Source organism: Peromyscus maniculatus, chromosome 3 (assembly GCF_049852395.1).
Source record: "Peromyscus maniculatus bairdii isolate BWxNUB_F1_BW_parent chromosome 3, HU_Pman_BW_mat_3.1, whole genome shotgun sequence".
NCBI lineage: Eukaryota > Metazoa > Chordata > Mammalia > Rodentia > Cricetidae > Peromyscus > Peromyscus maniculatus.
This window is the reverse complement of record NC_134854.1, coordinates 53,812,664-53,826,807: the sequence shown is the minus strand read 5'-3', so window position 1 is coordinate 53,826,807 and position 14,144 is coordinate 53,812,664. Positions and strand designations below refer to the sequence as shown.

General features: G+C 48.4%; 1 protein-coding gene across 1 annotated transcript in view; it reads right to left on the bottom strand.

The window, feature by feature from the left end:
• The window catches only part of Creb3l2 (cAMP responsive element binding protein 3 like 2), a 116,024-nt gene extending 102,286 nt beyond the window's left edge, over window positions 1-13,738 (bottom strand). The window contains exon 1 of the mRNA XM_006996657.4: window positions 13,259-13,738. Within this exon, the coding sequence (XP_006996719.2) occupies window positions 13,259-13,360 (102 nt within the window). The 5' untranslated portion in view covers window positions 13,361-13,738. The remainder of the gene's footprint in view (window positions 1-13,258) is intronic.
• Window positions 13,739-14,144: the final 406 nt, after the last annotated feature.

The following is a 14,144-nucleotide window of genomic DNA, read 5'->3' as shown; positions in this document are numbered from 1 at the left end:
AGGGGAACCGGCATGTGTCCTGCCACAGCCCAGCCCTCTGCAGTGACGGTTTGGAATTGCTCATTCTCCTTGAAGTCACCCTCGTTTACTTTACCTACAGGCTGACCCTGCTGCAATGTCATCTGTGCTTACCTGCCCTGCTAGTTCACACAATCGGGAGCCAGATTGTTTGTGGAAGCTTTTCTTCTATTCTCTCTCTCCCTCTCTCCCTCTGTCTCTCCCCTCCCCCCCTCCTTCATTTCTTTCTTTCTTTATCTTATTGAAACAGAATCTCATGCAGCCCAGGCTACCCCCAAACTCCACCTGTGGTTGAAATTTCCTTTTTACTCCTGATCCTCCTGTCTCTCCCTCTCAAATGCACAGGTTTAGGCCACCGCACCTGGCTTTCTCTCTGTTTCTCTACAGCGTGAACATTGTTGATGACTCTGTGACCAAACTCATTTGAGACATGAGTGGGTGTGCCGAGTGATTTCTCTGGGAAGAGGAGGAGGAGTAAAGAAGGAAAATGGGCCAGGTATACATGCAGGCAGAACACTGTGTACATATTAAATAAATCTTTACAAAGAGGAGGAGGAGGAGGAGGAGGAGGAGGAGGAGGAGGAGGAGAAGGAGGAGGAGAGAAATGGGTTCTTTATGGCCATATGGCAAACTCCAGCACTTTTAAAAGTCTGTGGTCATCCACCTTTTTTGTGGACCACAAAGTCTAGGAACCACACACAGTGCAAGGGCAAATGAAACACACACACACACACACACACACACACACACACACACACACACACACACACCACTGCACTGACTAGAAAGGACATCCAGGGACAGACTCATCATGGACAGAATGGAAGCAGGACCACAGAGGCACCAAGGATGCTGCCAGATTTGAAAACTGGCATTAACCCTTGAATAAAACTCAGCAGTACTGTGTGTACAGTACTGCTAATACACTCTCCCTCCCTCCGGCAGTCCACACTCTGACCAGACACCTCTTCCCAGATGGAGTCCTGTGCCCTGCACAAAGGTTCTGCCGCCAGGGAAGACCTGTGGCTGCAGAAACACTGATACAGCCCTGGACTAACAGGCAAATCCATCCCTACAGGGCTTGGCAGTCAGCTGAAGAGCACACGTGGCCTTCGGCACCCTGACCACTTCCCCCACCCCCAGCATCTTGCTCCTCTTTGGGATCCTGCAAAGGAAGTTTGCTCTCTCTCTGCACTCTCTCTGCCCTCCCTCTCTGCCCTCTCTTTCTGCGCTCTCTCTGCCCGTTCTGAGTTCAGCAGTGATAGTAAACCGGCGCTGGTAGGTGGCACCGGTTACCGGCAGAAAAGTCACGGGCCACGGCCACCAGAGCTTTATTAGAAAGAAAGAGGGGAGAGGAGGGAGGAGAGCCAGGCCGGGACAGAAAGGAAGGTGGTGGGAGCAGAGAGAGAACACAGAGAGTGAGTGTGGGGGTCCGCGTCCGGCTTTTTAAGGCGCGGGGATTGCGTGACCGTGCAGAGGGTACGTAGTCGCCAGCGCCCACTGATGATGTAAGACACAGGACCCCGAGCTGCGCACAGACAGAATCCTAACAAGCAACACATTCCTCTGCCATGCCCATGCTCCTGTACCCCCCACTCGGTTCTCCCACTCTTCCCCTCACCAAGGGCCTGTCTGGACTGCTGTATATGGACTCCTGTCTTCACTACAAAGCCCCGGATTCCCAGCACCCCAATTTAGGTCTCCAACTGGAACCCCTCTCCAGAACTCCAGATCCAATTTCCCAAATGCTTTTCAGAGATCACTCCTGAATAGTCCACAAGTTCCCTCTGTCACCGAGTCTGAAGATGAGCTCATTCTCTTCCCACCAAACTCACTTGCTCTCCAAAGATTTCCATTCCAGGTCGATGGCAACTCAGTCACCAACGCAGGGGACAGGAAGTCTCCCATAGCCGACTCTTCCTTCCCATGGGTCATCAGGTCTCCAGATCTGGCTTCTAACCCTGTCACATACATTGCTCCTCCCTGTGGTTTCAGACCTCATGATGTTCAGCTCAAGGACGACCTTGCCAGCCGGCAGATCATTCTGCCGCTGTCGACTCCTTCCTCCAACCTTTATCTTTTAGCCACTTTCTAAGTTTCCTTCCTCAAATACATTTCTGCTTCCGTCCATGTCTTATTAACAGCCTCCCACCTTCCTATCTACAGAAAGATCTTGGACCGGCTCCCAACACTCCCTGCAGAGCCCCTTTTCTCAAAGGACATTTAAAAGTACTTGGGGGTGTCTGTGGGGAGGTGGTGGTGCCTCTCTGGACTCTCCGCACTTGAGGAGCAGAGGCCCTTTCTGAAACAAACTACTTAGGATTCCCGGATTCAACTCTAGCTTTTTATATCCGTCTACACTATGTACTTGAGGGCTGAAGAACTCTGGTTTATACGTCAACACCCACCGTGGATGCGTGGATACCGCATTCCCTGCAAAGAGTGCCTCAATTCTTCACCCCTTTCATCTGTCATTCCATTCCCCCGGCTGTAAAAAGAGCCTGAGCACAGCTCTACTGCAAAACACATCCCAGGTATTTAACTGCTTGCAATTCAATGACCACCTTGCTTTTCTCCCTTCCTACTCCATGGGAGAGCCACAAGGTCAAGAACGGATGTCAGTCTACCTACATGTGCAGGCTTTGAAAAGCAGTTCAGAAAGCAAGAAACAGAGAGAGAGAGAGAGACAGAGGGAGACAGGGACAGATAAAGACAGAGAGACAGAGACAGAGAGAGACAGGGACAGAGACAGAGAGACAGAGACAGAGAGAGACAGAGAGAGATCTTGAGATTGGAGGAGGAACGGGCTGAGAGTGCTGCTTCCCCAGGAAGTGTGGGCAGGAAGCAAGGAAGGCCTTGAAGACGGAACCCTTGCAAGGCTCTGACTGGCTGCTTCAGATTGTCTGCTAACAGGACTGACCAGTGAGGGAGACACTGTCTCCACAAATCCCATTTCCTCCACTTGTCTAAAAACACTGGCCTATCGGTTTGACTCCTGCTAGCTTGCTCTCTCAGCCAAAAGGAATTTCCCTTTACACAAAAACTATTCAGACATTTCCAAGACATGAAATGCTACAAACCAGGATTTTCCACTCAGACAACTTGGAAACTGTGGACCGCTTCTCCCCAGACACTTTTTATTTGCCAAGGAGTCTGAAAGGCCTTTTCTCTTTAATATGAAAAAAATGTCTCCTACCTCCCTGTTTTTTTCCACTTTTTATTTTGTCTAGGTTTCACTGAAGCCAACTTTTAAACCAGAAGGCAGATTTCTACATTATACAATACAAATCAGCCAGGTGCATGTGAAATGGTAGAACTCAGCAAGAGGAGGCAACAGGACCATGACCCTAAGACCAGCCGAGGCTGCAGAGAGACTCTATTTTAAAAAATAAAAATAGCACACACACACACACACACACACACACAAACTGTACTCGTCAATTAGGTTGTCCAAATGAAACAGTCAATCGACTGAATATTATTATTGTTATTTTAATAGCCCATTTAACTGAAGTTTGCTAGAGATTTTTTTTAATGTATTGTTAAGTTAGTGTGTAAAGTAACAGGTTTCATTATGGCATTAAGTAGCTTGTTTTTGTTTTTAGATGGGAGCCTTTTAGCCTGGTGTAGTGACTCATACCTGTAATTCTAATATTCCAGGGAACTGAGGCAGGAAGATTGCTGGTGTTGGCTACGCAGTGAGTTTGGGGCTAACCTGAACCAAAGAGTGACATCCTGTATTAAATACACACACACACACACACACACACACACACACACACACACACACACATACACACGAACACCTTTCAATGGTAGGTACCCAAGACATAAAAGGGACTTAAGTCCATTTAATTACAAACACACACTTCCGATTGGGTAGACTGCACAGGGTATGAAGCCAACTGCTTACGATGAGTTCCCACATCAAAATGCTTTAGACCCCAGCTGAGAGCTGCCTACCACAGATGCAGCTGACAGAGTGGCCACAGAGATTTGGGCAGTTCAGAGGAACCCATCCAAACTCTTCAGCAACAACAACAAAAACTAAAGCTCTTCTATAATGCTAGTTAAGTTTAGATCAATCACACCAGAGGAAACCAACCCAAAAGCAGGCAGTGTAACATGAACTGATTATCACCCACCCTAAGAGCAGCCATAAGACCCACAGGAGTGTAAGGGACATGATCTAAGGTCTGACCTTTACACTGGCCTTCCAAACAGTCAAACAACTCTGCATATCACCACCACACCAAGTCCACGAGGGATTTCCCTAGCCAAAGTGTATGAAGAAGTCCAGATAAAACACAGGCTGTATCTGGTGGGTGACATTGAATCCAGAAGCAGCTGTCTCGGGAATGACCCATGAGAACAGTGCATGGGTTGACACTTCGGGACTGCTAAGTCACCAAACATCCCTGCAATAACAACAAGGGCCCCTGATAACAGGAGTCAGAGTAGCCCTGGCTCTTCTTAGTCAGAGGAACATATTGTGAAGATTCAAGGGTTACACAGCCTGAACTGTTGTGCAGCTAAGGTGGACCCAGAAGAATCCGGGGTCATACTCCAAAGATCTCCAGCTCTGCATCAACAAACAACAGACTTGAAGAGTCGGTTACACGAGCAGGTGGGGAGTATACAAAAAGAGGAGACAGCCAAGGACCCAATGCTCATGTTTAAGATAGAGTCAAGAAGCCCGTGACAGAGAAAAAGCTAAGCCTCGCCCCATCCCCCAGTGTTGTGGAAAAAGCAAAGGCCACTTATAGCCAGGCATGACAGCACATGCCTGTAATCCCAGTGCTTAGGAAGCTGATGCTGTAAGACTCTAAGTGTGAGGCCAGCCTGAGCTACAGAGTGAGGCAAAGCCAGCCTGGGCTACAATGCAAGGCCCCAACTCAAATTTAAAAAAAAAAAAAAAAAAGAGTTACAAGGTAAAGACTATGGTCAATATTGCCAAATATTTCCACAAGGCCCAGCAGGTACACATGGAGAAGAGATGGTAGGACTTGAAGTTAGGGGGAGGTTGTAGAAGCCCACAATCAGTGACAGGAACCAGAGCTCGGGGGTGAAACTGAAGACGTGGAGACTGGATCTGATAACTACTTGTGTGAGGGGGAAAAAAACTGACCATGAACAAGTCTGACAGAAACATGAGCAAGAAGGAGCAGCTGGCAAGCATGTGTTGAAGGCAGAGACCTGTGTTTAGAGCTGAAGATAGAAGCTGGCAGGAGAGGAATTCAGATACACAAGAGAGAATAATTACAAGCCCCCTCTGCCTCCCACATGACACCAGACTCTCATGGTCGGGACAGCTCATCCTCAAACTGAAGACATTTGACATAGAGGACAGAGTAAAAATAAATGTGTCTATTACAGGCAAAGAAACAAATCCAACTAACACGCCCAAGGTCACCAGAGAACCAGTGGCCTGGATCAAAGACCCACCCATTCCACAACACAGGCCCCACTCCCAACCCCAGTGAAAGCCAGGGCTCTTTGGACAACCGCTCCACCCTCATTGTCTTCTCTAAACAAAAAGAGACAGATACCAATACCAAGTGTCCTGGCTAGTTTAATGTCAACTTGACACAAGCTAGTGATACCTGAAAGGAGGGAATCTTTCTCAACTGAGAAAATGCCTCCATAAGATCTAGCTACAAGGCATTTTCTTAATTAGTGATCAACAGGATTGGGTCCAGCCCACTGTGGGGGGCGCCATCCCTGGCCTGGTGGTCTTGGGTTCTATAAGAGAGCAGGCTGAGCAAGCCATGAGGAGCAAGCCAGCAAGCTCCCCTCCATGGCCTATGCATCAGCTCCTGCCTCCAGGTTCCTGCCCTGACTTCATTTAGTGATGAACAGTGATGTGGAAGTGTAAGTCAAATAAACCCCTTCCTCCCCAAGTTGCTTTGGTCATGATGTTTCATCACAGCAACAGAAACACTAACTTAGACACCAAGCCGGCTACTCGGAGTCTTTATCAAACTACATGTGCATATCTTAAAAAGCCTTCATGACAATACAGATCTGATAGATAGTTAGATAGATAGATAGATAGATAGATAGATAGATAGATAGATAGATAGATAGATAGATAGATAGATAGGTAGATAGATACATGGTTATATATTAACAAAAAAGACCAGAATCATTAAGTTTATCCATTTTCCAGGATGGCTGTGTGTCAAGGGACTATTATGGATTGCTTAGCATTTCACACTTGACCTCAGCAAAGAGAAGAGCATGGAAAAACCAAAGGCACATCTGGCCTCAAGAAGCCTGTCTTCCAGGGGGGCGCAAATTATTATTCTAAGTCTCAGATTCCTTATACAAAACTCACTCTGTCCCCCATGGCTAAAGCATACAATTCCATCCAGGGAAAAACCAAAGTCACCTGGAACTATGACTTGGAAAAGCTAGTGAATATCCAGTGAGCAGGGAGGGATTAGCTCAAGGTTAACACAAAGACGTAAGACGTAAGATGACAGGTCTCACCATTTCCTTTCAGTCCTTTAAGCAGGAAACAGAGGCCTTCACTGAGACAGTGCGGATGCCCTACAGCCATAAACTCAACCACAGCAAAAAGCCATCAGGGCCTTAGGGCCATGTCCCACAGATGTCAGCAGAGAGAGGCCAGGCTATGGCAGGAAGTTCAAGCAGCAGACAGACACACCATGCCTCATCAGTATTTGAATGGCCAACATGCAAGTGGGAAAACCTTTTTGAAAATGGCCTTCAGCTTTCACCCTGCTGGGGACCTGGAATGGAACAAGTCATTCTTGCCTTGCATGGTGAGCAAGATTCCTGGCCCCACTAGCTACCTCTAGCCCTGGTATTTGGCTCCGATGCTGAGAGTCTGGATAAGTAATTCTGCACGTCTCAGTCAATGAGCCAGGACACTCCCTCCCTGCACCTCTCTGACCCCACCTCCATGAAGAGGCGTCGTATGTATTTCATGGGTTTTCGCTGCCACTCCAGTGTTCCTTGGACACTGGTAGCACACCTAAACAATCAGACTTTGCAAGTGCCACAGAATCTGAGCTTGTTCTTTTGTTCTCACGGCTAATAATTACCAATTTCAAACATTTTTCTACTGCTATGCCACCTCTGAGAGCCAGCAGGCACACCTCTGTGTGTCAATCAAACATAACTTTTGACAGACTATTATACCAACAATCACACCTAAGTCTCTAGTACCTCTTTCATCACTAAATGATTCATCTAGGCCCATCCTTTCAACCCTCCATCCTTTTCCAGCTGTCGGTTTAGATACGGTCATATGACCCGATCCTTAACAATAAATTAAGTCAGCTGGCAAGCTGCTAAAATTTTCTTGAGGGTTGGAGAGATGGCTCAGCAGTTAAGAGCACTGGCTGCTCTTGCAGAGGACCAGGGTTTGGTTCCCAGCGCCCACATTGGGTGGTCCACAAACACCTGTAACTTCAGTTTCAGAGGATTTGATCCCCTCAGCCAAAGAGGACCCAGAATCCCCATCAGGCCTTGCAACAACAGGAGATGACAGCTGAGTGAGAACATCAGATCAAAGGCTTCACTGCCCATCAGAACCATCCCAGCCTCTGGGCCTGCTGGCAGGAGGACCAAACCTCTCAGCCTATGAGATGCGCGAACTCCTCAGCAGACAGTGTCAGCCAAATGAGAAAGCCAGATGCTTCCCACGGGATTCCATCGGGTTCCCTTAACTCCCTCCCTACCACTGGCTGGGACCTGTCATTTCACTTTAGAAACTGACCAGATGGAAAACCAGAGTAGTGGAACCCCCGACTCACTGTACATCTGTACACTACCTTTAAGACGGGCAGAACCCATGGCCATCTCTGTAAAGACGACTTCCTATCTACCCATTTTTAAATGGACAGAATCATGGCAAAAGTTGACCAAAATCTTTATTCACCAGGTAGAAGAGAAGAGGGGAGGTGACTAAGATGGCAAAGTTTGTTCTGCACAAGCCATGGTCAGCCTTCAACCTGGGAACGCCATTCCACCACGCGCGCGTCCCCGCTGCCCGGCGTCTTCACACAGTCTGCAGCACCATGAGCGGAAAGCTTTAATGTCGTCAGTACAGAGATCTCCTTTGCCCCACTCTTGGGAAAACTACCCCAGGTCCAGATTTAGATGAGTCTACTTTAGTCTCGTTTTAGAGTCCAGGTTAATTGCCCTGGTCTCTAAAACTGCATTGCGCCCCCCCCCCTTTTCTGGTCTTTTTAATAAAGCCTCACTGTAGCCCAGGCTGACATGGAACTTGTTAAGTGGCCCATGTTGACCATGAACTTGTGATCCTTTTGTGTCGGCCTCAAATACTAGGATTATAGACACTGACCATGACATCCAGCTCCAAGTCTTCATTTTCTAAGCATATTCAGAACATAAAACTCCAAACCGTGGAGGCTAAAAGGTTAAAAAGCTTTCTGTACCTGACAACCTGACTTCAGTGCCCAGAACTCACGGTGAAAGAGAACCAACCCCTGAAAGTTGTTCTTTGACCTCCACACATGCCCATTGGCACACACATTTCTGTCATACACACACCCACATGCGCACACACACATATATACACACCCACACGCACACACACATATATACACACACATATACACACACACATATATACACACCCACATGCACACACACACATATACATACACATGGACACTGGCACATACATGCCTATCATACACACACCCACATGCATACTAGTACACACATGCCTATCATACACACACACACATGCACACACATATACAGACACATGCACACTACCACACAAATGTGCCTTACACACATATGCACATGCACATACACACATGCACATACACATAAATAATAATTAAAATAAAATATTTAAATTGAACAGTGCCAAATATTACAGTATCTAGTTGGACCACCTTCCTTCTCCTGACTCCAGAATTCCAAATCCTTTCACCAGAAACAAATAATTTTCCATTTTTTAATCATATCCCCAGACAGTCTGTGCACAGATGCATTAATAAAATGTGTATAACCTCTTACAGGTTCATATAACATTAGAACAGTCCAACATCCAGGCAAGTCTGTAAAAAAGGGGGCAAAGTTTCTCAGAACAGTTCCCAACGGTAAAAGACAAGTCCCCTGTCCTGTGTCAGCCATCGTTTAAACACTTTCAGCCTGGATCAGTCTGGAAGCAGCAGCTTTCATGGAAAAACTATTCATTGAACTAAAATAACATGCCCCTTTAATCACAACTTTTTCTCTTCAGTGCTGGTGATGGATCTCCTGAGTCACACCTCCGGCTCAGGAGGCTTTACACAAGCCTCAAGAGGAAGCGTGAAACTTCGTCACTCGGGACCTGCTGAGCAAGGCCACATCAGCCTATTCATATGTCGCATTATTCAGGTGACTTTAAACCTGTCCCCCAAGCCTTCAGGACAGAGAAGTCTTCATGGCTAGCTAAACAAGAAAACCATTGCTCTTCGTGTTCACAGGGCACATCTGAGAAAGAAAAATCCCAGCCTCAGGCAACTTGGACATTTTTCTCTTTCTGAAACCAGTTATGCAGAAGTTTGCTAAAACAGAGCCTTGGTGACCAGATATGTTAGCTAAACCCCAACTTAAAACAAAGAGCCTGATCACAGAAGGCACGGCCAGCCCCAGTTAAACATTAGCTGCTTTGGGGCTCAGCAGTTTCTACAACCCTGTCATTCTCTCCCAACCTTTTAATCAGATACCTTTCTTTAAGTCAGGATTTTTCAACCTATAGCACATCGGGATTTGGGGGCAGGCAGAGCTGGATTCGCATCCAGGTTACATTACTAATTAGCCGTGGGGCCCAAATCCCACAACACACTCCAAGGCATCAAGCCTCAGTTTTTGTATATATAAAATAAACCTAATTGGGGAGGGGGTATGGGCTCAAACAGCAAGATGGCGCGGCAGGTAAAGGTCCCCGGACCGCACAAACCTGAGGACCTCAGTTCGACACTGAGAGCCATGGTGAAAATAAACATAGAAGGGCTCTCTCACTGGGCCATAAAGACAGAAGACAGCATCATTTCGTAAAGCACTCAACATAACCTCTCTTAGTGGGACCCCAACATAATTTGGGGGAGCCCTTACAAAATGAAAGTATAGGGCTGCTATTCAAAAATGACTAAGATTCTTAAGACGGCGGCAGTGGGACTGGAGAGAGGGCTCAGCCCTGACTCTGCTTGCTTCGCAGGCCCAAGGACTGAAGCTCAGTCCCTAGAACCACAGGTAACAAAAAACAAACAGACAGGCCTGCTGCTGTCTCAGGCTCGGAATCCCAGCACTGCGGAGGTAGAGAAGCACAGATCCCTGGGGCTCACTGGCCATCCAGCCTAGTCTGCAAGACAAGTTCCAGAACACCGAGAGACCCTGCCTCAGGCAGCAAAGGAGGTGGAGGGTGCCTCAGGAATAACACGCAAGATTGTACTCTGGCTGCCACAGGCGCGCGCGCGCGCGCACGCGCGCACACACACACACACACACACACACACACACACACACACACACAGATACATGGTCAAAAAATGATAAAAGGAGACCATCCAACCAAGCACAGGCTGGGAAACTGCACAATGGCCCATGCACACCAGGGGCCCCTCTTTGAGGCACAGACTATAGCTATCATCATCTCTTACTTAGCACTTATCCCAAAGACGATCTTTCCTATGCCCCACCCCACCCCCATGTTCTCCTCTCAGCACACTCAACTTAGAAAATTTCACTGGATCAGTTCAAACCCGGGCTCCAGTATCTTGGAAGCAGCTCGTATCTACAAAGAAAATAACTCACCAAGACAGGCTAACTACAGCAGAAGGTGATGCCGTAGACACAGTTCATGTCCAAGGTACCCTACCTTCCGACAGCCAGCCTGTGCCCAGGTTTCTCCTCCTGCTGAGATAACACTCACCTCCTTCAAACCCCTGTTCAGAGACTATTCTCTGTCCTTCCTCTACCCTGAGGACTCTATCCTGGTGACATCAGTCTGCTTTTACTTCTTCCATTGAACTTAAAATGTCGAGCATGCTATAGTGTTTGCTTCTCTTTATGCTCATCATGTGTTGTTTATTGTTTCCAACACATGTGCAAACACATGCAAAAAAAATGTAAACTACTCAGAGTCATGTGCTTTAGTCTATTTTTGTTCATTATGTATCCCAAGTGCTTAGAACAGTGTTTGGCACATGGAAATTATTCAATAAATATGAAGTGAAAGAATATCTTTGAATGAAAACATAATAAAAACAGACCATCACTTCATCCACATGGGGAATCAGCCCCTCCGCCATCATGGACAAACTGCACTAACAGCTCCTTGGCACATAGACATCTGAGTTCAAGAGGCAGCTGAGAAAAGTACCCGTTTTCAAATCATTTCCAAACTTGCGCTGGTTCAGAGGAATATGATCCAGCCATCCATGCCTCTTTCACCACTGACGCATACACATATACTAATGACTTGCAGCAATTGTGAGTGGCATTTTGTATGTGTGAGCTGTTCAAAAGGGAGACACTTGTCTGGAGACCACAATAGCCGTTGAAAAGCAGAGGATGATCAGAAAAGTGACCCCCACATCACTGCTTTACCACAAGGACTCAGAACACCTGAGTTGTTAATGTCAAAAGAATGCAAGGTCTCGAGCTCTGGAACTGTAAGGACGGTGGCTGGAGCCAAGCCAAGCTTTTGTCCTACAGTTCCTGCCAATCCCAGGTAGGGACTCATCTCAGAACCCTGCCTGGCATCTCTCAGGATCCAGCAATGTGGCTGTCTGCACATTTTATCCCACCAGCTGAAAGGGGGGCCCCCCGAAGTGGTGGCCTTGCGGCCGCTGGGCAAAACATTTTCACAGTGAGAGCCAATGCTGAGAACAAGCTTTCTCTCCACTCATGGTCAAGCTGTAGCTCACGTCAGTGGGAACATCTGGAGCCCTCGACGTTAGAAAACAGCTACAGGTCAGCATGTTCTTGCTGGAGCACATGGAGCACATCTGGGCTCCCCACGCAAAAGGCTTCTTCGGGAGGGACGGTGGGCAAAGGCCGGCGGACCAGGATCACACTCAACATCTGGCTTTTGCCCCAGAGTGAACCGCAGCTCCCTCTCAACCCTACACAGGGCTTCTTTTTTTAACCCGCCCTTCTCAGCCACCAGAAATGCTTTGGTGGGAAGCAGCAGGGAGGCCCCATCCCTTTTCCCAAAATACAGTCAGCCAGCAGCAGAGGCCAAAGAGGTGGAGCCTGCGGGCCGTTTTTACAAAAGTTTCAAATATCCTGGTACTGACCCCATTAACACCACCAAGACAGAAAAGCAGCCAAGCCTGTCCTTACCTCAGAGTTAGTCTCTCTCTCTCTCTCTCTCTCTCTCTCTCTCTCTCTCTCTCTCTCTCTCTCTCTCTCTCTCTCTCTCTCTCTCTCTCTCTCTCTCCTTTCAGGAGATCTCGAACAAAGCCATATACCAGCACTGGCTATCAGAAACAAGATTTCCTTTTGCAAATCTAATGCCAAAAGGCTGAAAGTGACATCTTGAAATGAGCCTTGCTCTGTGACAGTTGAGTCTCCCAAGAGGTCTCTGCGGGAAGGAACTGGTGAGCTGTCCCACCTCTCCCCAAAGCCTCTCTGAAATAAGTAGCTGCCTCAGATTTTCCGGACTTCTCGGAGATCTTTCCCCCTGAAAAGGGAAGAAGCAGATCTTCGAGGCCATGCAGTTGAAGCAGCTAAGCAAGGCAGCCGCTGTCCCGTGCGGAGAAAGAAGGCTTTTCCAACACGCGAGTACATTTTAAAGATTAAAAAAAAAAAAAAAAAAAAAAAAAGTTAAGGAACAGGAAAAAGAGAGAAGAAACAGATGGAAAGAAAATACTACATCAGCTTGTCCAATTTTTTTTTTTTTAAACAAACCTTACCACAAAAATCAATGTAACTGGGCGGAGGCATTACTCTCAAAACACATCCCCTTCCCAGCATTGCCGTGCCGTTAGCAATAGGAAATGGTGCTGCCGATAGGAAAACAGTATAAAACTACTTTGGAATACAAAGGGTCACTACTCGGAAGAAAGTTTAAAGGCCCCAGCTGTGCACCTTCGTGTGTTCACAGAGGAAAACTCCCATCCCCAGACCTCTTGTTATGGCCATGCCCCTTCCCAGACGCTGCCTTCCAGTCCCAGGTCTCCAGCTGGTGACAACAACCTCCTTTCTCTTCCAAGCCCCCCTGCCCGGGGCCGTGGGTCCTCACCGTGTGGTACATGAGGGCCTCGGTCTCTCCCGGCTCTGACAGCTCGCTCAGCTTACGGTCCCATTGCAGGACGCTCTGCTCCCCGCTTTCCAGCACCTCCATGGCGGTGGGAGCCCCGCGGGGCCGGGGATGCTGAGGCAGGAGGGGACCGCTCAGAGCCGCCACGGGCCGGCCGGCGAGACGCCTCTCTCCGTGAGTGCTTGAGTGTGCGCGCGTGGAACTTAGGCACTGGTGCAAGAACCCAGGAGAGCCCCGCCGAGAGCTCCGCGACCCGTGTTCTCGGAGCCCGGTGAATCCCCGGGGAGGACAAGCCTGCTGGGCTCGGGCCGGAGATGCAGGGGTTAAATCGGGCTGTGCATCCAAAAGGAAGGCAAGAAGGCAGCTCTCATGCCAGCTAAGTCCTCGTGCGACAAGCCCACTCCCCACTACGGCTCCAGACAAACTTTGAGACTCCCCTGGGCTCTTGAGCTGGGCTCCGGGACCCAGAGGCGACCCCACCTCCTTCCAGGCCGGTGACCAATCGGACGCCCGTCTTTGCAAGTATACCGTATCAAAAGTCCCTCTCTCATCCATATCCCGCCCCCAGAGGCAGAGTCGCGGGGAGTCTCCGCCCAGACCTCGGAATGTGGGAGGAGAGCATCTCTGACGTCACTGGGGAACTCCTCCTGCCGGAGCGTCGCGGCGGACCAATGAGGTGCTTGGGTCTGCAAATGATCGACTGGAACCTAGATCAATGAGAGACGGGGATCTGGAGAAGGAAACCAATCAAATAGCGACAAGACTACATTTTTATAAGAGAGGGCGTGTGCGCCTGCTGTCCGCCCTAAGAGTCTCCTCCATAGTGTGGTTTGTTCCCTGGCATAATTTCCTTAGAGAAACCTAGCAG